The sequence below is a fragment of the Saccharomycopsis crataegensis genome (assembly GCF_037102585.1).
Source record: "Saccharomycopsis crataegensis DNA, jcf7180000000084, whole genome shotgun sequence".
Classification (NCBI taxonomy): Eukaryota; Fungi; Ascomycota; class Saccharomycetes; order Ascoideales; family Saccharomycopsidaceae; genus Saccharomycopsis; species Saccharomycopsis crataegensis.
In genome coordinates, this window is record NW_027043829.1 from 1136548 (window position 1) to 1158469 (window position 21922).

The 21922-nt window shown below is 37.9% G+C and overlaps 7 protein-coding genes across 7 annotated transcripts; 3 read left to right on the top strand and 4 right to left on the bottom strand. All coding sequences in view use genetic code 12, as the record gives it.

Moving 5' to 3' along the window:
* Nucleotides 1–6: 6 nt before the first annotated feature.
* RRT12 (Rrt12p) lies at nucleotides 7–1311 on the bottom strand (the record flags this gene model as incomplete). Its single annotated transcript, XM_064997124.1, has 1 exon — nucleotides 7–1311. The coding sequence occupies one exon, from the start codon at nucleotides 1309–1311 to the stop codon at nucleotides 7–9; it is 1305 nt and encodes a 434-aa protein (XP_064853196.1).
* Nucleotides 1312–1813: 502 nt separating this feature from the next.
* DIB1 (U4/U6-U5 snRNP complex subunit DIB1) lies at nucleotides 1814–4913 on the top strand (the record flags this gene model as incomplete). The annotated part of the gene is made up of 3 exons (XM_064997125.1): nucleotides 1814–3694; nucleotides 3821–4071; nucleotides 4514–4913. The coding sequence occupies 3 exons, from the start codon at nucleotides 1814–1816 to the stop codon at nucleotides 4911–4913; spliced, it is 2532 nt and encodes an 843-aa protein (XP_064853197.1).
* Nucleotides 4914–5192: 279 nt separating this feature from the next.
* Nucleotides 5193–7412, bottom strand: DASC09_035270 (glycine--tRNA ligase; the record flags this gene model as incomplete). Its single annotated transcript, XM_064997126.1, has 1 exon — nucleotides 5193–7412. The coding sequence occupies one exon, from the start codon at nucleotides 7410–7412 to the stop codon at nucleotides 5193–5195; it is 2220 nt and encodes a 739-aa protein (XP_064853198.1).
* A 267-nt stretch (nucleotides 7413–7679) lies between these two features.
* ASC1 (40S ribosomal protein RACK1 ASC1) lies at nucleotides 7680–9329 on the bottom strand (the record flags this gene model as incomplete). Its single annotated transcript, XM_064997127.1, has 3 exons — nucleotides 7680–8096; nucleotides 8383–8864; nucleotides 9287–9329. 3 exons carry the CDS (start codon nucleotides 9327–9329, stop codon nucleotides 7680–7682), a joined length of 942 nt encoding a protein of 313 aa, XP_064853199.1.
* Nucleotides 9330–9934: 605 nt separating this feature from the next.
* DASC09_035290 (uncharacterized protein) lies at nucleotides 9935–12682 on the bottom strand (the record flags this gene model as incomplete). The annotated part of the gene is made up of 1 exon (XM_064997128.1): nucleotides 9935–12682. One exon carries the CDS (start codon nucleotides 12680–12682, stop codon nucleotides 9935–9937), a length of 2748 nt encoding a protein of 915 aa, XP_064853200.1.
* A 5579-nt stretch (nucleotides 12683–18261) lies between these two features.
* On the top strand, nucleotides 18262–19206 carry MTW1 (MIND complex subunit MTW1; the record flags this gene model as incomplete). Its single annotated transcript, XM_064997129.1, has 1 exon — nucleotides 18262–19206. One exon carries the CDS (start codon nucleotides 18262–18264, stop codon nucleotides 19204–19206), a length of 945 nt encoding a protein of 314 aa, XP_064853201.1.
* Nucleotides 19207–21266: 2060 nt separating this feature from the next.
* DASC09_035310 (uncharacterized protein) lies at nucleotides 21267–21890 on the top strand (the record flags this gene model as incomplete). The annotated part of the gene is made up of 1 exon (XM_064997130.1): nucleotides 21267–21890. The coding sequence occupies one exon, from the start codon at nucleotides 21267–21269 to the stop codon at nucleotides 21888–21890; it is 624 nt and encodes a 207-aa protein (XP_064853202.1).
* Nucleotides 21891–21922: the final 32 nt, after the last annotated feature.

A 21922-nucleotide genomic window follows, 5' to 3' on the forward strand; every position in this document is an offset into this window, starting at 1 on the left:
TGGGACCTAATGTCCGAGATTGTCCGTGGCGGCCGATTGGTACCGAGTGGATGGCTCACCTGCGTCGACATCAACATGATACGGATCATACCTCTCATGGTCTATGCCCCCGTATGGAAGGTAGGCAATCCTGTTGGGAGTGATCGGCCTCATCATCAATGACAATCGAGGAACTGCCCCCATGGTTGCTGCCTCCTTCAATCGTTGCTTCACGTCTTCTGGCGAGATCCCCGACTCCAACAAAAGCCCTACCAATCCCGTCACCGAGGGGGTCGACATCGAGGTTCCTGACAACATCAACGGCCCCATTCCTTTTGCATTCACACTAATCACCCTGACTCCACTGGCCAACACATTCACACATCGGCCCCAATTAGAGAATCCCGCCAATTTGTCATCTTTGTCGTCAATCGCTCCAACAGTTATCGCGTACTTGGCACTGGCTGGGCTGGTGGCACACGCATCAATGTTAGAATTGCCCGCTGCCACCACCAACACTAGCCCCGATTTGAACGCCACTTCAACCGCTCGATTGAGCACACTATTTCTAAAAGCCCCAATAGATAAGTTAATGATCGCTTTCCTCAGACTATTTGTCTCTTTATAATGGTTTACCGCAAACTCAATCCCCGAAATGATCGAGCTCAAACTCCCCGTCCCTGTCCGATCAAGGGCCTTGACATCAATGAGATTGATTTTTTTGGCAACCCCGTAACTCTTCGATCCAATAATCCCTGAAACATGTGTTCCGTGTCCATTATTGTCTCCTGGCCCTTCTCCGGTAAAATCTTTACCAAACAGGCATCGGCCTTCAAACTCTATGTTGTCGCATTGAATACCAGTGTCAATGACATATACATCGACATTTGCTCCTTGATATTCCCTAGGATAATGATATTGATAACTATCAGTATCACCATCAAGGGCCTCCCTAGAAGAGAGTCTTGCTAAGTGTCTGGGGGCATCATGCTGGCTTTCATACCGCGAACTGATCCCGACCAGTGCGCGATCACCAAGCCTAGCATCTTTATTACATGTCTTGACCACGATATCCGGAGTAATTTCTTCGACCAACGGGTTTTTGCGTAATCGGGCCAACACATCGGAATCAAACGACCCAGAAAACCCCTCAAAAGATCCGAAAGAAAATGCCTTCTCGACAAAAGGACGTAGGTGATGGATAGCCTTGACAGTATCGTCGCTTTGCAACAACGCTTCAACCGTAGATGGTGCCTTAAGTTGGATAAAGTACTGGGTACACGTCACCAAAGGGATCATCCAGATCCTTAATATCCTATTTGGAAGAACCATTGGAGTATGTTTTTTTTTTTTATTTTCTTTATTCACTCATGCTTTTTCCAGAATAATAATTATTTTGAAATCAATATGATGTTTTGATGGTTGATGTTGAGCCATTCACCGCTTTTGTGACACTAATGCGGAGTATACGGCAGTGCATGGGTTGGGAAAACCATATCCAATTATCTGGTTATTTTAATTGATAATATATCGACATTCATTAATTCACTTATTATTATTAATCAGTGTACAATATACTATAATTTTTAATATGTAATATTCTCTACCCCCAGACACCGGTGATCTTTAGAAGGAATTCGAACTCCTTCCTCTTTTGTTACGAAGCCCTGGGAACGTACGTGGGGCGGAGACTGCGCTTTTGATGAGCGATAAGGAAGTTTCCATCTACCACCAATGACACTCCTTACTTTCCCAAAGACTAATACTATTCAGTTATTTATATCATCACTTTAAAAAAATAATTCATACAAATAACGAATAACGAATTAACATAATGGATCGCCTCAGTCAAGTCGCTTCTCATACCACCTCTACCATTCCTGGTCCTGCCAACCCGCTTGATCCCTTATCTCCTTTAGAAATCCAATTGGTTTCTGGTTTGCTCAGGGATAAGTACTCCAAAGAGGGCACAGAGATTAATTTCAATACAATCACATTGAAAGAACCTTCCAAATCTGAATACCTCTTGTGGAAGGAATCCAGTACCGTTCCGCCTCGTGTGGCCTATTTTATTATTTTGATCAAAGGTTTCAATGGCCTTCATGAAGGGTTGGTGGATATTAGAGGGAAATCGATTGTCAAAATCACCAAGTCTAACAACGTTCAACCTATGTTGACCATTGAAGACTTGTCTAGTGCCGAAGAAATCATCAGAAATGACCCAGAAGTCATTAGACAATGTGGGATCTCTGGGGTCCCTGCCAATGAAATGGATCGTATTTATTGTGATCCTTGGGCCATTGGCTACGATGAACGTTGGGGATCATCCAGAAGATTACAACAAGCCATGGTTTATTACAGATCTAATGAGAACGACTCGCAATATTCCCATCCCTTGGATTTTTGCCCAATCATTGACCCAGCGTTAAAGAAGGTCATCTTCATTGACATTCCTAAAATCCGCAAACCGTTGTCAAAACACAAACACTCAAATTTCCATTCTGATGGTGTCAAAGAAAAATACGGAGGTTATCGCACTGATGGTAAACCAATTAATGTGACCCAACCTGAAGGCGTGTCTTTCAAGATGGAGAACAATACAATTGAATGGTCTAACTTCAAATTTCATGTTGGATTCAACTATCGTGAAGGTATTGTGCTTTCTGATATCACTTACAATGATCATGGCAATGTCAGACCGATCTTTCACAGAATGTCACTTTGTGAAATGATTGTTCCTTACGGTTGTCCAGATTATCCCCATCACCGTAAACATGCTTTGGATATCGGTGAATATGGTGCAGGCTTCATGACCAACTCTTTGGCATTGGGCTGTGATTGTAAGGGGGTGATTCATTACCTAGACGCTCACATGGTCAACAAAGATGGTTCTCCAATCACTGTCAAGAATGCGGTTTGCATCCACGAAGAAGATGATGGAATCTTGTACAAACATTCTGATTTCAGAGATGATTACCGTACTTCTACCGTGGCAAGAGCCTCTAAATTGATTGTTTCTCAAATTTTTACCGCCGCCAACTATGAATATTGCATTTATTACAATTTCATGCAGGATGGATCCATCAAATTAGAAGTCAAGTTGACAGGTATTTTGAATACCTATGTTTGTTCCGATGAAGGTTCTGAGGTTGGCCCATGGGGTACCATTGTTTATCCAAACACCAATGCCCATAATCATCAACATTTGTTCAGTTTACGTATTCATCCTAGAATTGATGGTGATGGCAACTCTGCTGCTGCTGTGGATGCTGCCCGCTCTCCTTATCCAACTGGTCATCAAGAAAACATGTATGGTAATGGTTTTTATGCTAAAAAAACCGTCTTTAAAACCATCAAAGACTCCAAGACTAATTACGAGTCGTCTACTGGCAGATCTTGGGATTTATTCAACCCAAAGAAACTTCATCCGTATTCTAAAAAACCAGCTTCTTACAAGTTGGTTTCTACATTCTGCCCTCCTTTGCTTGCCCAACCGGGCTCTTTGCCTTATAAACGTGCTAGTTGGGCTAATGATACCGTCACTGTGATTCCATATCAAGATATCAAGGCAATCGATGCGGCAGATCATGGATACGATCGTACAATTTATCCATCGGGAAATCATGTTTGTCAATGGTCTGGTGATGGTATGGTTGGTATGAGAAAATGGGTGGCTGACGGTTCTGCGGAAATTGAAGACACTGACATTGTTATGGTAAGTTTTTTTCATTTATCGAGATTTTTGATTAATATTTTGTTTACAATGCGTTTGAACTAGTATTTTTTTTTTTTTTACTTAACAATTAGTCCATTATGGGAAAGCTACTAACACTTCATATAGTTCCATACATTTGGTATCACTCACTTCCCAGCTCCAGAAGATTTCTGTGTTATGCCAGCTGAAAAGATCGAAGTCTTGTTGCGTCCAAGAAACTTCTTTTTAGAAAACCCTGGTTTGGACGTTGTTCCTAGTCACACCATGACCACTTCTGAAGCCAGAAAGATTATCACTGCTGGAGTTGAACACATCACTTCAACCACAGATAAGACCTCAAAATTGGCATTTAGTGGTTCATCCTGTGGCTGTAATAAGTAAGCCTTGATTGATCCCAAAACCTCTTGATAACTCTTTGAGTCGGCTCCTTAACTAGTCGTTTACAATTCCCATTTACTTAAAAATTCTGGAATTTTTTTTTTTTTCAAGTATTTTTGGAATATAATTCTTCAGAGTTTATTTAACATTATCTTTTTGGTGTAAGGATGTGCTTGTGATATCGGATGTTTTGCCTCATCGCCAAATTTTCTTAAGTGCAAGCACAAACTAGCAAATATTCAGCCACTAAATGTAGACGTCCAGTAGGTTTTCTCTAGATAAATGGGTTCTGTTTTTCTTCCACATTTACATACAGGTTGGTAAGTATATTGCTACTTCCCTTCTTCTTTCTTTTCGGTGATATTTGCTTTTGTTGATTGTTCATCACTAACTCGAATCCTCCTTTTAGAGCACTGTCAATACTAACCTATTACTTCTCAGGCATGTTGACCAGGCAATTTTATCAGAAGATGAGCGTCTTGTGATCATTAGGTTTGGTCGGGACTCCGACAAGGATTGTCGATTGATGGATGAGCTTCTCTACAAGATTGCAGAAAAAATCAAGAACTTTGCAGTGGTGTATCTTTGTAATATCGACGAGGTTCCTGATTTCAACCAGATGTACGAGCTTTATGATCCTATGACGATAATGTTCTTCTTTAGAAACAAGCACATGATGTGTGATTTCGGCACGGGAAATAACAATAAATTGAATTTTGTCTTGGACGATACCCAAGAACTAATCGATATCATTGAGGTGATATACAGGGGGGCAAGAAAGGGGAAAGGTTTGGTGGTAAGCCCTAAGGATTATTCCAGTAAAGGAACTAGATATGGTTGAACAAAGATCTTTACAAGAAATGGTGTCATCAACATAGAATCACACAATATAGGCGTGTATAATGTTCCGATTATTGTTTTCTTCTGTTCCAGCCAGATTCTTCTAGTGGTTTGTTTGATTATTTTATTTATTAATACACGTTTATTCCAGAAGGATAATTATAACAATATTATATGGAAGGTAAAGATGAATGAAAAACAGGGTGTAGCAAAATTTAAAAAAGTATCAGCAAACTTTAGAAAAAATGTATGAAAGAAGAGATTTGACAATTCAATTCCTTTACTCTTCTTGTTGGCCTTCAAAAGCCTTCAAGTCCTTGGTACCTTCAGCCCAAGAAGCGCCGTTGTAGGTGATTTCCTTGATGGCAGTGATGATCTCGGCAATGGAACCTCTAACTTGTTTAGTGGAGTCTCTTTCTCTCAAAGTGACGGAACCATCCTTGACGGAGTCGAAATCAATAGTGACACCGAATGGGGTACCCAATTCATCATTTCTGGCGTATCTCTTACCAATGGTGGCGCTTGAGTCGTCAACCTTGAAAGGAATTTGGTTCTTACGGAGTAACTTGGAGATATCCTTCACGAGAGGAGTAAAGGCGTCGTTACTGGAGAGTGGGACAAGAAGAACCTTAGTTGGGGCCACGAGCGGGGAGAATGACAACACGGATTTGGCAAGGTCGTCTTCACGAACGTAGAAAGAGTGTTCAAAAATAGAGTAAAGAATACGTCCAAGACCAAAAGATGGTTCAATGACCGATGGAATGTATTCTCTGATGTGTTCTTTTCTGGTGATTTCGCCAACACTGACAAATGAGGAGTCCAATTCAATTTCTTCTTCAATACCCTCAACATTGAACTTGATAGCCCCGGTGGCGGCCAAATCTTCTGAGAACTTCTTTAGGGCTTCTTGGTCTTGGGCCAACAACCATTTTTCCACCAACCCAGCATTCTTTCTGAATTTAGGTCCAAACTTCTTCTTTTGGATTTCGACTTCGTACTTGGTAACTTCAATTGGTTCTGGCAATTTTTCTCTCACCACAAGCTTTTCGTTGGTCTTTTTAGAATGGACAGTCAAATCGTAAGCAGATCTGTCAGCACAACCGACACATTCGATCCAGCCATAGGAGGTTTGCAATTCACCATCCCAACAGTCTTGGGCGTAGTGAGCCATTTCGTTAGACATGTGTTGTCTGAATCTGATCTTTTCTGGGTTTACACCAATCTTGAGCAAAAATAAGTAGATTCTTCCAATAAAGTAACCTAAAGTTTCATTATCGACAATCTTTTGGGCCACTGCGTTACCAAGGGTTTCGACAATTGGGGTAGTGGACCCAGCTTGTTGGACTTCTCTTGGCAAGAATCTCAACTTCAAGTCCTTGACTTCGTCAAACTTTTCATGGGTCTTGTCGAGTGGATCAACAAAGTGTTCGATTTCGGCCATCAAGAATTCACGGACACGCAATAACCCAGATCTTGGAGAGATTTCGTTTCTGAAAGACTTGCCAATGGCAGCAGAGGCAAATGGCACCTTGTTGTTGTTACAATCGTACAATTTGTTGAAGTTCAAGAATTGACCTTGGGCAGTTTCTGGTCTCAAGAACCCTTTGAGGGCACCAGATGGACCAATAGCAGTTTCAAACATCAAGTTGAAAGCCTTTGGTGGGTTTAAAGTTTCGCCAGTCACTGGGTTACCAATGTTGTACTTGACCATGAGTTCGGCCAATTGTTCCCCATTGTAACCATCAATCTTGGCTAAAATGGTTTCATATTCTTGAACTACTTCATCGTCCAATTTGACAGCCTTGATTTCCTTCACCTTCTTTTTCTTTTTTTTACCTTCGGCTTCTTCAGCAGCAGCGGCGTTGGCGTCCTTCAACAACCCTCTGGCTTCTTTGTCACCTTTCAATCTGGCTTCAAGGACTTCTTCGACCAAGTGATCGGCTCTGAAAATTTCACCAGTTTTTGGATCGGTGCACATGTAATCACTGAACTTGTCAACATGACCAGAAGTCTTGAGAACCTCGTATGGAGTCAACATTGTGGTGTCAACTTCCAACATGTCTTCTTCCAAAATGAAATGCTTTCTCCAAACATCGACAATGTTGGCTTGCAAAGCACAACCTGGTGGACCATAGTCATAGAGACCAGAGACCCCACCATAAAGTTCAAAAGATGGGGCAAAAAAGAATCTTCTCTTGAGAACAGATTCCAATTGTTCTCTGCTGAATGGAACGGTAGAGTGAGTAGACATTATAATAGGTGAGTTAGGATTCTTTGGTTTGAATGGTTGGGTTCTACCTAAATTAATGAATGAACTTGAAATCAATCGCTTACGGTTGCACAGTTGGAGTTTATTGAAAGAAAGCAAACGGTAGTTTCTTTCAACAAGAGAGATGTGACGAGTTAGGGAAGATATCTTGGAAACAAAGGTAACACTGTATTGAGAAGACTGTTGTTGTGAGTCCTCTTGAACAAATGGTGATGGATTTTGAAATCTCATGTAAAACAGGGAAGGTTGACCAAAAAAATTTCGACAGTGGCACAGGGTGTAACCCGTATGAGTCACTAAACTCGCCGGCCGGGTGCCTGGTCTCTTCTTGCTTATCATTATTTATATATAATCAAAAACCTACATTGGTCTCATAGGGAATCAAAAGACTTCATAAAAGATATTATAAATAGGTTTTATTAACTAGAAGATCTCTAAAGATTCTTTTCACAAAAATAATTCAAAAACATATAGGGAAAGGAAAAATTAGTAATACACCTAGCTAGAGGTCATAACTTGCCAGACTCTGATAACGTTATCAGTGTAACCAGCAAACAAGTTTTGACCATCAGCACTCCAAGCCAAAGAAATACATTCTGGTTCCTTTTCACCAGTGGTGAATTCTGGCTTCAATTCATCCATCAACTTTCTTTCTTCCAAGTTGTAGATCTTGATAGAAGAGGTGGTGGCAGCACACAACCAGTATCTGTTTGGAGAGAAAGCCAAGGCGTAGATTTCATCACCAGAAGCCAAGGTGTACAAACATCTTGACAAACTCAAGTCCCATAAGATTATTGAGCCATCCTTACCACCAGAGGCACACAAAGAACCGTCTGGAGAAACAGTCAAGGCAGAAACGTAACCGGAGTGACCGATGAAGTCAGCCTTAAGAGAACAGTCGTTCAAGTCCCAAGACTAATTCAAATTTGTTAGTAAGATATTTCCAAAAAAAAAGAAACTCAAAAGTTGATATTCTCTTTCCACTTCAAAAATTAGAAAAATATTCAAATTAATCAGAGATCTTGGTGATATGTTATGTCTCATTCGGCTGTAACCGTCTGAAGTAGCAAATATTATTAACATCATCTAAAATGAATATTTCTCCACAAGTGTTTGAATCACAAAAATAAACCTGTCTTTCAACACTTGATCATTTTTGAAAGTAATTGAATCTCTACTAAAAGAAAGTAAATTAACATACCTTGACCTTCTTATCCCAACCAGCAGAGATAACAGTTGGAACATCATCATCTGGGGAGAATCTAACGGCAGAGACCCAGTCACCGTGACCAGTCAAGGTTTCTCTACATTCACCAATGGTGTTCCAGAGCTTGACAGTCTTATCTCTAGAACAGGAAACAATTTGTCTCAAGTTCTTAGCGATAGAACAGGACAAAACATCGTTGGTGTGACCAACGAAAGTCTTGGCAGTTTCACCGGTTTCAAGATTCCACAATCTAAGGGTCTTATCCCAAGAAGCAGACAAAGCGAACAAACCGTCAGCAGAGATGGTAACATCTTGAACAATGTGAGAGTGACCCTTGAAAGACTTCTTTGGGACACCGTAGTTGGAGTCGTCTCTGGTCAATTGCCAGACAATCAAGGACTTATCTCTGGAACCGGACAACAACAAGTCTGGCTTAGCTGGGGTAGTGGCTAAGGAAGTAACCCAACCGTTGTGACCTAATAGAAGTTAGTAAGGAACAATACGAAAAAAAAATCAAATTGAAAGTTCATCCCAAAATTTAATTCAGGGTCGAAAGAGAAACACGAACAGCCTGATTTGCTGATATTGATTGCAGTCTTCTTTTGATAAGCTTATAAATCCCACATTATTTACCGTATTGTTGTTTTTGGCAATTATTATGCTAGTTCTCGTTGTTCGCTGGCATGTTCATAAATAGTTGAATTAATTCAAAAAAGATAGTCACAGGTATAATCAAAGAGATGAGGAATACTGAATATTGAATATTGGAATACTATTGACAATGCCTTCTCTCGAAACTTGTTGAACTCATCATTGAGTTTCATGATCTCTTTAAACCCATTCACATAATGAAATTATAACTTGAAAATTTGATTTGTCCATGGTATCGAATACACACCTTCTAAGGTACCTCTCAAAACAAGAACTTCTTTGGTGTCCATTTTTTTCAGTGATTGATTTCAATGAATAATTCTTGATATGTTTGACTCTACAACTTGTAATAGGAGTACCAATTTTTCACTATATTTTTTTCAAAACGCAATGCATCCTCACACCAGCAGGATCAAAAAAGAAACCCATGAGAGAATTCTTCACGTGCCATTAACCAACGCTGTCATACATAAATAGCCCTTTTGTATTGTATCACATGTGACACAAATTGCGCCCTATAATACAAAAAAAAAGATCCCAGCCAAAGCAATAAGATGGGGTTCAGTAATTTTGACATTGAAAAAAACTTTAAGTCAATTAACCACAGTGTGCATGCACCTATCATTTCTTCACAAAATTGGAAGGGCCTTTAATAGCTTCCAACGACCTTTTGAATATATAAACGACTTGCGTCATATTCTTACAATTCTTAAGATATTATCAAGTAGATCACAATTATATTTTCAGTGAACATACAAAATCTTTAAATAGCAAGAATTAAAAAATAAGTTTGGCAAAAATGAAAATACCAGAAGGTGGGAGAAGAAGAAGAAATGTTTAAAATTTGGGTAATAAAAATAAAAAGATAGAAAATTCAACAGGGAATTAAAAAGAATCATGCGAAAATGAAAGCGAGAGTCAAACTCAAAAGTCCGACGAAAGAAGAGCCAACATTCAATTTGAAAGCAGCACCTTCGTAAGCAGACACAGAGGCTGAGCTAGAGTTCATACCAGAACTGGCAGAAGCCTGAGCAAGGGTAGTAGAATCGGAACTTGAAGCACCAGTAGAACCAGTGGCAGAAGAACCAGAACCAGAACCAGAACCAGTGACAGAAGGACCTGAACCAGATGGAGTAGCAGTGGCAGTTGTCTTAGCGCTGGTAACAACAGAACAACCATGTTCACCACAGTAAGTAATGGTTTCGATTTCAGTAGTTAAGCCACTGACAATAGCAACAGAAGTGCTCATTGGAGAACCAGTAGCAGAAGAACCAGAACCAGAAGAACCAGAACCAGAACCAGAACCAGAAGAACCAGAACCAGAACCAGTGGCAGAAGAACCAGAACCAGAACCAGTGGCAGAAGAACCAGAACCGGAACCAGAACCAGTGGCAGAAGAACCGGAACCAGAACCAGTGGCAGAAGAACCAGAACCAGAACCAGTGGCAGAAGAACCAGAACCAGAAGAACCAGAACCAGAACCAGTGGCAGAAGAACCAGAACCGGAACCAGAACCAGTGGCAGAAGAACCAGAACCAGAACCAGTGGCGGTGTTAGTAGCGGAAGTGGAGTCAGAAGAGGTGCTCAAAGAAGAGCCGGAGGTAGAGGAGCCGGTGGCAGAAGTGGAATTGGTGTAACCGCCAGTAGCAGAGGAGCTCAAGGAAGAACCGGTAGAGGTTGAAGTAGTAGCAGAGGTATTGGAAGTAGAGTCGGTAGATGATGAGCTAGTAGCAGATGTGTTAGAAGTAGTGTCGGTAGAGGATGAGCTAGTAGCAGATGTGTTAGAAGTTGTGTCGGTAGAGGATGAGCTAGTAGCAGAGGTGTTAGAAGTAGTGTCGGTAGAGGATGAGCTAGTAGCAGAGGTGTTAGAAGTAGTGTCGGTAGAGGATGAGCTAGTAGCAGAGGTGTTAGAAGTAGTGTCGGTAGAGGATGAGCTAGTAGCAGAGGTATTAGAAGTAGAGTTGGTGGTGGTGCTAACGGTGGAGGAGGTACTAGAAGAAGAGCCAGTAGAAGTTGAAGTGGTAGTAGCAGTTGGGATAGAGGTAGAAATAAGACTTGAGCTCAAAGTACTTTGGACCTTTTCACAAGTAGCACCAACGAGAATTTCATCGAGGTCACAAAGGATAGTATCGACAAGACCAGTGACAACACTGACGACATTACCAGCACCATCGACAACATCGCTGACGACACCAACGACACCAGTAACGACACCGACAAGACCACCTTGAGTGGTAGTGGTTGGAAGGACACCAGTGGTAGTACCGGCACTAATGGTAGAGGAAACCTTAACACAAGAACCATCAAAAAGAATTTCTTCAACATCACAAAGGATGGTGTCAACGAGACCAGTGACAACACTGACGACATTACCAGCACCATCGACAACATCGCTGACGACACCAACGACACCAGTAACGACACCGACAAGACCATCAGCGGAAGTAGTGGTTGGAAGGGCACCGGTGGTAGTACCGACACTAATGGTAGAAGAAACCTTAACACAAGAACCATCAACAAGAATTTCTTCAACATCACAGAGGACAGTATCAACGAGACCAGTGACAACACTGACAGCAGTACCGGCACCATCAACAACATCACTAACAAGGCCAACGGCACCGGTAACAACGCCAGCAAGACCACCTTGAGTAGTAGTGGTTGGAAGGACACCAGTGGTAGTACCGGCACTAATGGTTGAGGAAACCTTAACACAAGAACCATCAACAAGAATTTCTTCAACATCACAGAGGACAGTATCAACGAGACCAGTGACAACACTGACAGCAGTACCGGCACCATCAACAACATCACTAACAAGGCCAACGGCACCGGTAACAACGCCAGCAACGCCATCAGCAGCAGTGGTGGTAGTAGTGGCAGCGGTGGTGGTGGTAGTAACATCAGTACTCAAAGTAGTGGCAACAGAGACACAAGCACCATCAACAAGAATTTGTTCAACATCACAAAGGACAGTGTCAACAAGACCAGTGACAACACTAACAGCAGTACCGGCACCATCAACAACATCACTGACAACACCAACAACACCAGTAACAACACCAAGAACACCATCAGCTCTCTTTTGTTGATGGTAATCTCTTGGGATGATGTCACCAATTGAAGTAGCAGATGGCAATGAGCATTCACCTTCTTCAAGAATATTTTCAACGTCACAGAGGACAGTATCAACGAGACCAGTGACAACACTGACAGCAGTACCAGCACCATCAACAACATCGCTGACGAGACCAACGGCACCAGTGACAACATCTTCCAAATCTCTCTTTTCTTGATGGTAATCTCTTGGAATGATATTACCAATTGAAGTAGCAGATGGCATTGAGCATTCACCTTCTTCAAGAATATTTTCAACGTCACAGAGAACAGTATCAACGAGGCCGGTGACAACACTGACGGCAGTACCGGCACCATCAACAACATCGCTGACAAGACCAACGGCACCAGTGACAACATCTTCCAAATCTCTCTTTTGCTCGTTGAGATCCCTTGGAACAATGTTACCCAATAAATCATTTTGGGCAGCATTTTGGTATTCCCTTCTGTTCAAGGACAAGGCATTACTTGGTAAAATTAAGGCAGACAAGAAAGCTGCTTTGAGAACAACGCTATTGACATACATTTTGAACGAGTGGTAATGTTAATGATAAATGTTTGTTGATGTCTTAGAAACAAAATAGCATCTCTCTCTGGACATGGGGAACTGATGTACTTATATATTTTCTGAAATTTATCTATTGACTATTTTTATTTTGGGAACATGTTTTTCAAAGGCATATTTCCATAAAAGTTCTGCTTCTGAATAATTAGGATGTATAAAATAATGCATACTCCTGTGCACGAAGGTTTGCATGGGTTGAAGGTATCTTTTTTTCTAGGATTACATTTGTATAGAGCCAATTAATCAACAAACGGTAGAATTTTATTTTTACTTTTTCTCCAGCAATAGTGATTAACTGCACCTGTAACTCTTTTTCCTTAGCCATACTTTCCGAGGTACTCTGCGTCTCTTGAATCTGATATCGAACCCCTCGGATTCTGTTTGAATTTAGTGGCTGACCAACCCCAGAAATCAGAGTCTATTTGCTTTTTAAAACTTGGGCCAGGTCCATCTAGTGTTGTTTTTCGCAATATTTCCTTTCATGAAATCACTTCTATGGCGACAAGTGCAAATGTATCTCTACCTTTTGTTGTTAGATTAAACAACAAATTGCGAGCTCCTGTTCATGCATGTTAAATTACACCAGGGATTTTTCATGTACAGTTTTGTATGTGTATGCTGAATCTCTTTTTCGGTTTATTGATTCTGTGAAAAAAAAGAAAAAAAAAAAGAAAGAGTAGTAAGGCATTGTTTCTGTTATTCCTACTCTGAAGTAAAATTTACTACCTTAGCGGTCAATTGTACTCCATTTAGTAACTACTCCTTTATTGAGAGTGAGGGTGCCTGTCACAAGAAACCGTAGCATTTTCGGTACGCGGTAGAGCCCCGAAAACCAACCTCGCACAAACAAGTTAATTATATTATATAGGATTTAAGTTGGTTTAAATGTTTGATAAACCGAAATTGTTGGCTTCCAATACTTATCCTGTCCAAAAACTGCTTTCATAGGGAAAGGTGCTGGTTTTTGGCTTCGCAGGCTGAACACAGGAGTGAATTCTGCAAAATGCAGCAAAACAGGCCCATCGAGATCCCTCCCTTATTGGAGTTGAAAAAATAATCTAACTCACAAACAGGCATTGTAGTGGGAAGATTTGGTGAGATAGTTGTCTAGCTTATCCGATAGAAATCAAAAATGTCTCTCACTAATTACACTGTTCTACTTTTGGTGAGGTTACTGCCGAAGAGTAATAAGAGTTCAGGTATATCCTATATCTAAGGCTACCCTCGAAAAATATAATTGATCCAACTTTCGTCGCCTCGTGGATACTTGGACATTAAGTTCGATTTGCTCATCACACAACAAATTATTAGATCCTATGTTCGTGCATGCTACAGGAAAAAACAAGAGGAAAAGTGCACTTCTGCAGGGATTTTTTTATATACAAATGTCGGATTCATGTCCGTCCATAAAGTCTATTTACTATCCTTCTACAGCCGAGAAGTCCAAGATAATTAAATTAACACTGATTCATAGCAATAATACAGATGGATATGTTTGTACTATTCAGAAGAAGTAATAAAATAAGATAAAAAATGTCAATCAATGTACCCTAATTAACACCATACATATGGCAATAATATTTTCTAAATATAGCTTATAATGGGTAAATAAACTGTACCAGGTATTCCGAGGCAAGGCTTTTAGTAATTTGAATACAAGCTACTGTTGCAAATCTCAGTATTATCAGGTTCTCATAAGTGGTACAATCAAGATCTGATATATTGACATCAATAGTTGAAGCTTCATGTACGAATAATTTTTGTAGGATTGATCTATTATCCCATATTTTTTCCCAAAGAATAGAGTCGTGCTCTTTGTCTTAGTATCTTCTGGCTCCTATGCTGTCTCACTTTTCTTTCTCTCTATTCCCCTTACTTAGACACTAATGAGGGGGCTGTACTCATAATTTGTTGGGGGGCCTATTTAATCTTCTTGTTTCCAAATTGCTATTTTAAAACCCAAGACTTCCTATTTGGCACCGTACCTGTTCTCTATCTGGCACTATAGTAAAGTTTTATTGGGATGAAAGACTGGAGTATGTGTATAATAATTTGAGGCGATGTATATTAATTGGCCTATTGATGCGATGTGTAATTTGAAAGCAACGCATGGGTGGCTCTGTGCGTGTGTACCATTTTCCAAAAGAGGATAAAATGAGTTTTTTATCAGAAAGAGTTGTCAACCGCGTGGTGCATTACGTCCAATATCTGACGGCAAATGCAGCCTTTTTCTATTGTTGGTACCGAGACATCCTGGCCTGTCATAAATCAGTGGTCCCCCTTCTAGTACGTAATAGCACTACTACATACCTGTTTATTCTTCCCTGTAGCACCAGATGTGTGCGCTCAGATTCTGTTTGTGTAACCATGCATGTATATACCGTAGGCGTCGCCTCCAAAATTGTATGGAGCCCTTTAATTATTAGACAGTTTGGGCAATAGCCCTAAGCAAGTATTTACCAAAAAAAGGAAAAAACTTCTTGATAGTTCGAAAATTGAGCATGTTATTCCAAAGTAACCTTGAACTCTTTTTTTTATTTTTTACTTTAGGGAAGAACAAAAAAGTGGATGTTTTATTCAGATTCAAGGTCCTCTGTTAAAAGAGTATTGTTCAAATATTCATTAGATGTTCCAGAAGGTGTAGATCATTCAGTGCGGCATAGTAGAGATTATCAGATCCTAACATCTTATTGTTTACATTTGAGGTTTAAGCTGCTTCCATACAATAGTAAGATTTTTTTTTTCGTTTTTTTTCCTAAAGTGAATAAAGTACTCGCTTCACTTGAAAAAAAAAAAAAAAAAAAAAAAATAAAATAATTTTGCTTGTTTCTCTTAAGTAGGAAAGCCTTATTGATCGATTAGGATATTGTAGTCTACTTTTAGATAATGTTGTGTAAATACTTTATTTTTTACTGTTTCAGATGAAATTAGCTACAGTATGTTTATCGTTGTAATTAATCTCTATAAGGAAAAGATAAAATAAACCACAATAAAAAATTCCCTGTACAAAGATTTTCCCATTTGTTCTTCTTCCCCGCTTGCGCCGTCATACGCTTGAGAAATCTAATAGCAGGGGTTGTAAATCAGAGATAACCAGTGTTCGGCGCCGCCTAAAAGCCGTCTTTAGGGTTATGAAATGAAATAATGTTATTAAGATAGGATGTTCGATTGTTATCCAATAGATTTGTAGAATATTGGACCCCCTTTTAAGTATGAATCCAGTTACTGCATCATGAAGTGTTTCAAAGCATCGTCGATTTCGTCGCACTCAGACTGGCGAGTATTCGTTGGAATCTAGCTCGGCTATTTTCTATCACTTTGATAAAGACTGCATACATTTGATGAGACGATAATAACACATTCGTCTTGAGGTATCTAGCTAACCCTTCTACGCAATTTTCGCAACCAGGAGCTCCCTACATTAGTATCAGTTCAAACTTTTCAGATAAAACTGATAGAAAATGATATTTGTAAGTAGCTCATCTCTCTTGAGTAATATAAATTTAAAAGTCGGCATGGAAATCAGCAAGATGAGATAGATATAAATGACAGTATCTCAACTAATAATTGTGAGAATATTAAAACAATTTTGTTTGTGGTCTGTAAATATTCGATTTTTAATTTTTGAACTAGATAACAGGCCCTCGAAATAGGAAATGCTCGTTACGTACCAATAAACTATGTTCTTTTGTGGTCATCCATTATTCCGGTAATTTTTGGCCTTAACCTTTTGCAGATAGTATATAGTGATTATATTCTCCATAAAGAATAGTATATGATTAATATATGATTAATATATGATTAATATATAATAGGAATAGAAGGCTACAGTTTTTGTTATTATCAACTTAGGCGAACTATAACATCATTTTCGTGATCCCCTTGAAATCTCTAAGAGTTTTCAAGAATCTTTCTTCAAGGAAAAGTTTACCTTACACATAGATTAGGGAATCTTGGACATTAAAACCCATTACCAGTCAATACTTATAGAATATCAGACAAAAATTTATTTTAGTTCATAGTATTGGCTTTTCTTTTTCTTGCTTCTTCTTTTTTCTTTAAAAAATTTTTTGTGTGGATTCGAAATCGTCTCCCAGATCAGAGTCTGAATTGTTGATTATATAAATATAAATATTTCACATTACGCGTCGCATTTTTATATTTTCGTGTTAATTTTCAGCTTTAGATACACTAACAAGATCCGTCTTCATAAAATATTGTAATTCAAAATTTTTTCTTTACCCAGACTTAGCCTTATTGTGAGCCAATAAATTTTCATCTTCGCAACACTCTGATTTATTACGCGTCGCGTTTTTGCATTATGACCAACTTGGAGTTTTTTCTTCAAGGTTCATGGCGATGCCTGTACTCAACTACTATTTTATTTGATGCTGGAATGATTATTAAAGCTTCATCACAGAAAGTAGTTTTATATCCTCTATGAGATAGAGCTCTCGATGATTTATGATTTGGACATGAGCTTCTTGAAGCTCGTATTAATAGTCAAGAATGTCCAAAACAAAAAGTAGACTTGAGTTCTAAGAAAAAAAAAATGAAAACATTGATTGTCAGCTTGAAGAAGCACTATATCGTGAAAATAAAATAAAATAGATATTAAAATTGCAAAGCATCCAATTCACTCTTTTCAAAAAAAAGGTCTATTTCCTCAGCATGCACAGCTCTCTATTCATAATTATTTTCTTATACTTCTTTGAACGTGGATTAAACCTTCGTACTTTATATTGTAACTATATATATGCTATCAGAAAATTCCACTGAAAAAAAAATATATCTTATTTCATCTTTCTATTAAGTACATACTGCACTTTTAAACCAGTTCCGTTAGACCCTCAACTTAATACAAAGGTTATGAAAAGAAAAGAAAAATAACTTTCAACAAACTGAAAACACAAACAAGAACAAAAACAAAAACAAAAATAAAAACAAAAACAAAAACAAAGATCGAGAAAAACTAAAGGAATTTCCGAGACATCTTAAATTTCTTCTTCTATTTCTCTAGTGTCAGTTCAAATAATATCGGTTACATAAAAGGATGTTCCTCATATAAATGAATTACTTTGCGCGCTCATGCAGACCTGAGCAAAAAAAAAAAAAAGTAAACAAAAAATAAATATTAACCCCCACAAGATTACAACCATCTAGCTTACAAATAAAAAACATTATTGTTTTAGAGCAAATTTTTCTCTTTTACGAAAATTACTACTAAAATCTAACCCCGAGGCTTACTGCATATTTATTTCTATCCGTTATTTCCAACTGTGCCGCTATTCAAGTGAAGTTGCCGTTTTTTTATTTGTGTTCATCAATATTTGCGATACCATATTAGCATTAGTGAGCGAGTCAACACCTGAAGCTACAAGTTGCTTTAAACTTTACATGACGTGATTTTTGTTTTGCTATCATCTGCTTGTTTTTGATCGCGCCTGGCACTTGTTTTTAAAAGAATAAAAGAATAGGACAAAGTACTTGCAACAAAGTTTTTGGGGGGACACTAAAAAAAAAAAGAAAAGAAAATCATCATGTCTGCCCCAAATGCCAATACCACGATGCTTTTGACTGAGCATTTCGAGTTCCCCCCAATCACCTTCGTTGATGATGTTATCAATTCAGTGAATGAGATCATGTACAAGTGCACCGCAGCGCTTGAGAAATATCTAATTTCCAAACGAGATAAACTTCAGGTGTCACTGCGAGATGACTCTATAATATTAAATAATGATAATGATAATGATAATACAGAGGGGAGTAATCTAGATGAGATCGAAGTGGGAACGGCAAAATTAGAGACTTTGCTAGAAAGTAGTGTGGATAAGAATTTTGATTTATTTGAATTATACACTCTACGAAATATTTTCAATATTCCTTCGGATTTGGTTGAAGAAGGATGGATAAAATTAGATCATTATAAGCATGTGAGAATGATAAATAATCCAAAAAAGAAGTTGAAGGAAATTGAGCAGAATATCCAAGACATGGAACAAGAAATCAAATTTCAATTATTTTTAAAACAGAAACTCACAGCCGCTTTAGTCAAAGCAAAAAAAATACTAAGAATGTTGAAACTATATTCATCCCAGCTAAAGTTTTTGCAATCCAGCCCAACTACAATTAGAGACTCGGTCTTAATGAGATCCAACATTGAAGCTCTAAGGTCTTTATCACCGCTTGATGAATCGATATTCTTTTTGAAAAATGAAGCAAAGAGTTTATACAAGATGATACAAATTTTGGAAACAAAGTTTAATGAGAGTGTCAAAGATTCAGAAATTCTTCCCAATGAGAGAGATACTTATGTTGATACAAAAGCCTACAAGTTGTTAAAGTTATATTATGACGATCAAAAGGAACATGATCTAATTAGTATCAAGTTAAGCAAGATAGAGAAGACAGACAGAGATGCTTCCAAGATTAGAAAAGTTAACGAAGTCTTGAATATTGAGTCAATTGACAGGAATGAAGAATGAATGAATGAAGGTATTATTTGAATTCTTTAAATCTGTATACATGGGCTTGAAACCGCCAAATATTTTATTTTTCTCCTTTTTTTTTTTTTTCTTTTTTTATTGGGAATTTGTTTTTACATACGAGGGAAATTTTTGATGATTTGAATGGAATAGATTTTTTTTTTTGTTTTTATTTAGGGGTAATTCGGAATCTTTCGAAATGTAAGGTGGGTATTGACATCCCACACATGATTTCTTTCTTTCTTTTTTTTTTTTTGGGGCTAAATTTGCTACCTGAATGATTATGTTAACGGTATTTCTACCACTATATATATAGTAGATATATATCTATTATGATATCGTAGAAAATTATGAACCTTGGTCCATATGCTATTTGATATAGAATAGGTAACGCCAATAGATATGATGACAGGATATATGATAATAGCAAGGGAGAAATAGGACCAGTGATATAGCCTGTCTTCAGAGGCGGTTGAAAAACTACACTTTAGCTTTCATTTTTGGTTCAATAAGGTTTGTAGCAACGATAAATAAAGTGACGAGTACTCAGTTTTCAGGAATATGTGTAGGAATAAATACCTTTATTTTGCTTCTTGTTGGGGAGGGGGAGTCTTTTTCTTCTACTTTGCTTCTCAATAAATCTTAGACGTCACTCAATGAATTATAATAGACCTCATAAAAAGATGAAATCCTTCCATAAAATTTTTAAAAAAATGAGATAGAAAGCCAAGATGGTAAAATAATCTGTGGCTCTTGCACAAAACCTCTCAGTTTCAGGAGGTAAAAGTAACCATATCTCAAAGACATCAGATTGACACGATTATAAAAAATTAACAGAGATAATTACTTGGCTATGAGAATAGAAAAATATCTAGCATGTGTTTTGTATTCTTAAGGGTTACACAGATTAATCCGCGCAACACAACAGAATAATTATGAAACCACAAATAAACTTAGTATTCCATCCATTCAAGACGTCTATTTTTATAATCGTAGTAAATTTCATATGTGATTTATCTTTTTATTAATTTTCGAATTGTTTTTCTATCTGTTTTGTTAAAATTGGTTTATTGAGTTCTTAAATATTGGTGCTTCAAAAGTTTATCACATTTTCATTTTATGGCGAAAATCGAAAATTTCAAACCTTCAAAACATTTATACCTTTCATCCATTCACCTTGTCACCCATTCATACATTCCAAGATGACTGATATCCAAGAATATTTTGAATAATCCCATTGAGTTTGAAATTTTATTACGTGCTCTAATTTCATAGTGCTCTCCTTCAAATTTTCTTTACCTTGCCTGTTTGATAATCAGTTTCTTATTTTAATTTTTTTTTTGTGATTTTGATTCTATTTTCTGTTTTGTTGAAAATATTATCTCTATTTTCGATTAATATAATCATTGAATCACTGCTCTAATTCCTCTTGCCTCTATTGCCCGAATATATTCTCCCATAGAAAATAAATGGCCAGAATATTAATAACGCGACAAATCCAATAGCAACGGTCTAGAAACAAGAGATATCTTCTTTTTTCTCCCAATTTCAGGTTTTCTCTGGAAACATTATCCATTTGTATTAAAAGGAAGAGATAAATATAAAAACAGCAACACCGTTTGAAACGTCTTGGCAACACTCCAGTTATGGACCAAACAGATGATGAACGACGACAGGAAAAAAGAGTGAATACTGGAAACTATGAAATGAAAGCAAAAGTGGTGGCTGAAAAGTTAAAAGGCAAGAAGGATCTGGAAATAATTCAATGGGCAAAATCTCATTTGAATCTCCATATCTGACATAGAAGGAATATTTATCGTTGGAAGGAAAATCCCATCATTCTAAAATTGGCTAAACAACATGCTGGGCTTATTGAGAATGCCAATGTTCCTGATATAATTAAGAGCAGTTATAGAAAGCAGAATTTCATAGAAAAATAGGGTTATAAAATATTGATAGAAAATGTGGAGACAGCTTTGGAATATGAAGTTCCGGTAGCTTTGGAACTTATTGAGGATAAGCTTAATCAGATTTGTGAAATATTTGGAATTTCAAAAGGTATGCCTCTGAACTTTCAAATTGATGCATTAGAGAGAACAAAAAAACTATATGAACATTCATTGAGAAGTAATTCTGATATCGTGGTCCAACAAAATCTTAGGCAGAGCTCGACAAAACAACCGTACATCTGTGATCAAGAACAGTTGAAATGTTTCATCACAACAAGTAACTGGTCCAAAGTTTACTTCGTGAAAGAAACGGCGGTAAGATATCAATTCGTCAACAGTTCAACACTATCGCTTTTTGATAATGAAGACAAAGAATTGTCAACAAATTCTGATGTGCCATTTTTTAAAGGCGATTCCTATTTCCTTCCACTCAATAATTTATTGACAATGATCTATTGTTCCAATCTTGATGGGACTGATAAGCGTAAAAGTTCATTTCTTGGCCCAATTTTCAATCCTAAAAAAATCGTTGAAAGCTTGGATAACAACTTTAATTACTACTATAGCAAAACCGGCTGGCTATCAAGCGCATTCTTTCAAAAATACTTGGAAGAAATCAGCAACCATATAAAGCTGAGATATAGACATCAGGGCAAAAATGAACCATCAATATTTATGATTTGTTATGAAAGTCATTACCATAGCCTTCCTGACTTATCAATTCCTGAAAATTAAAGCTCATCATTGTGAAGAAAAATGTTTGTGAA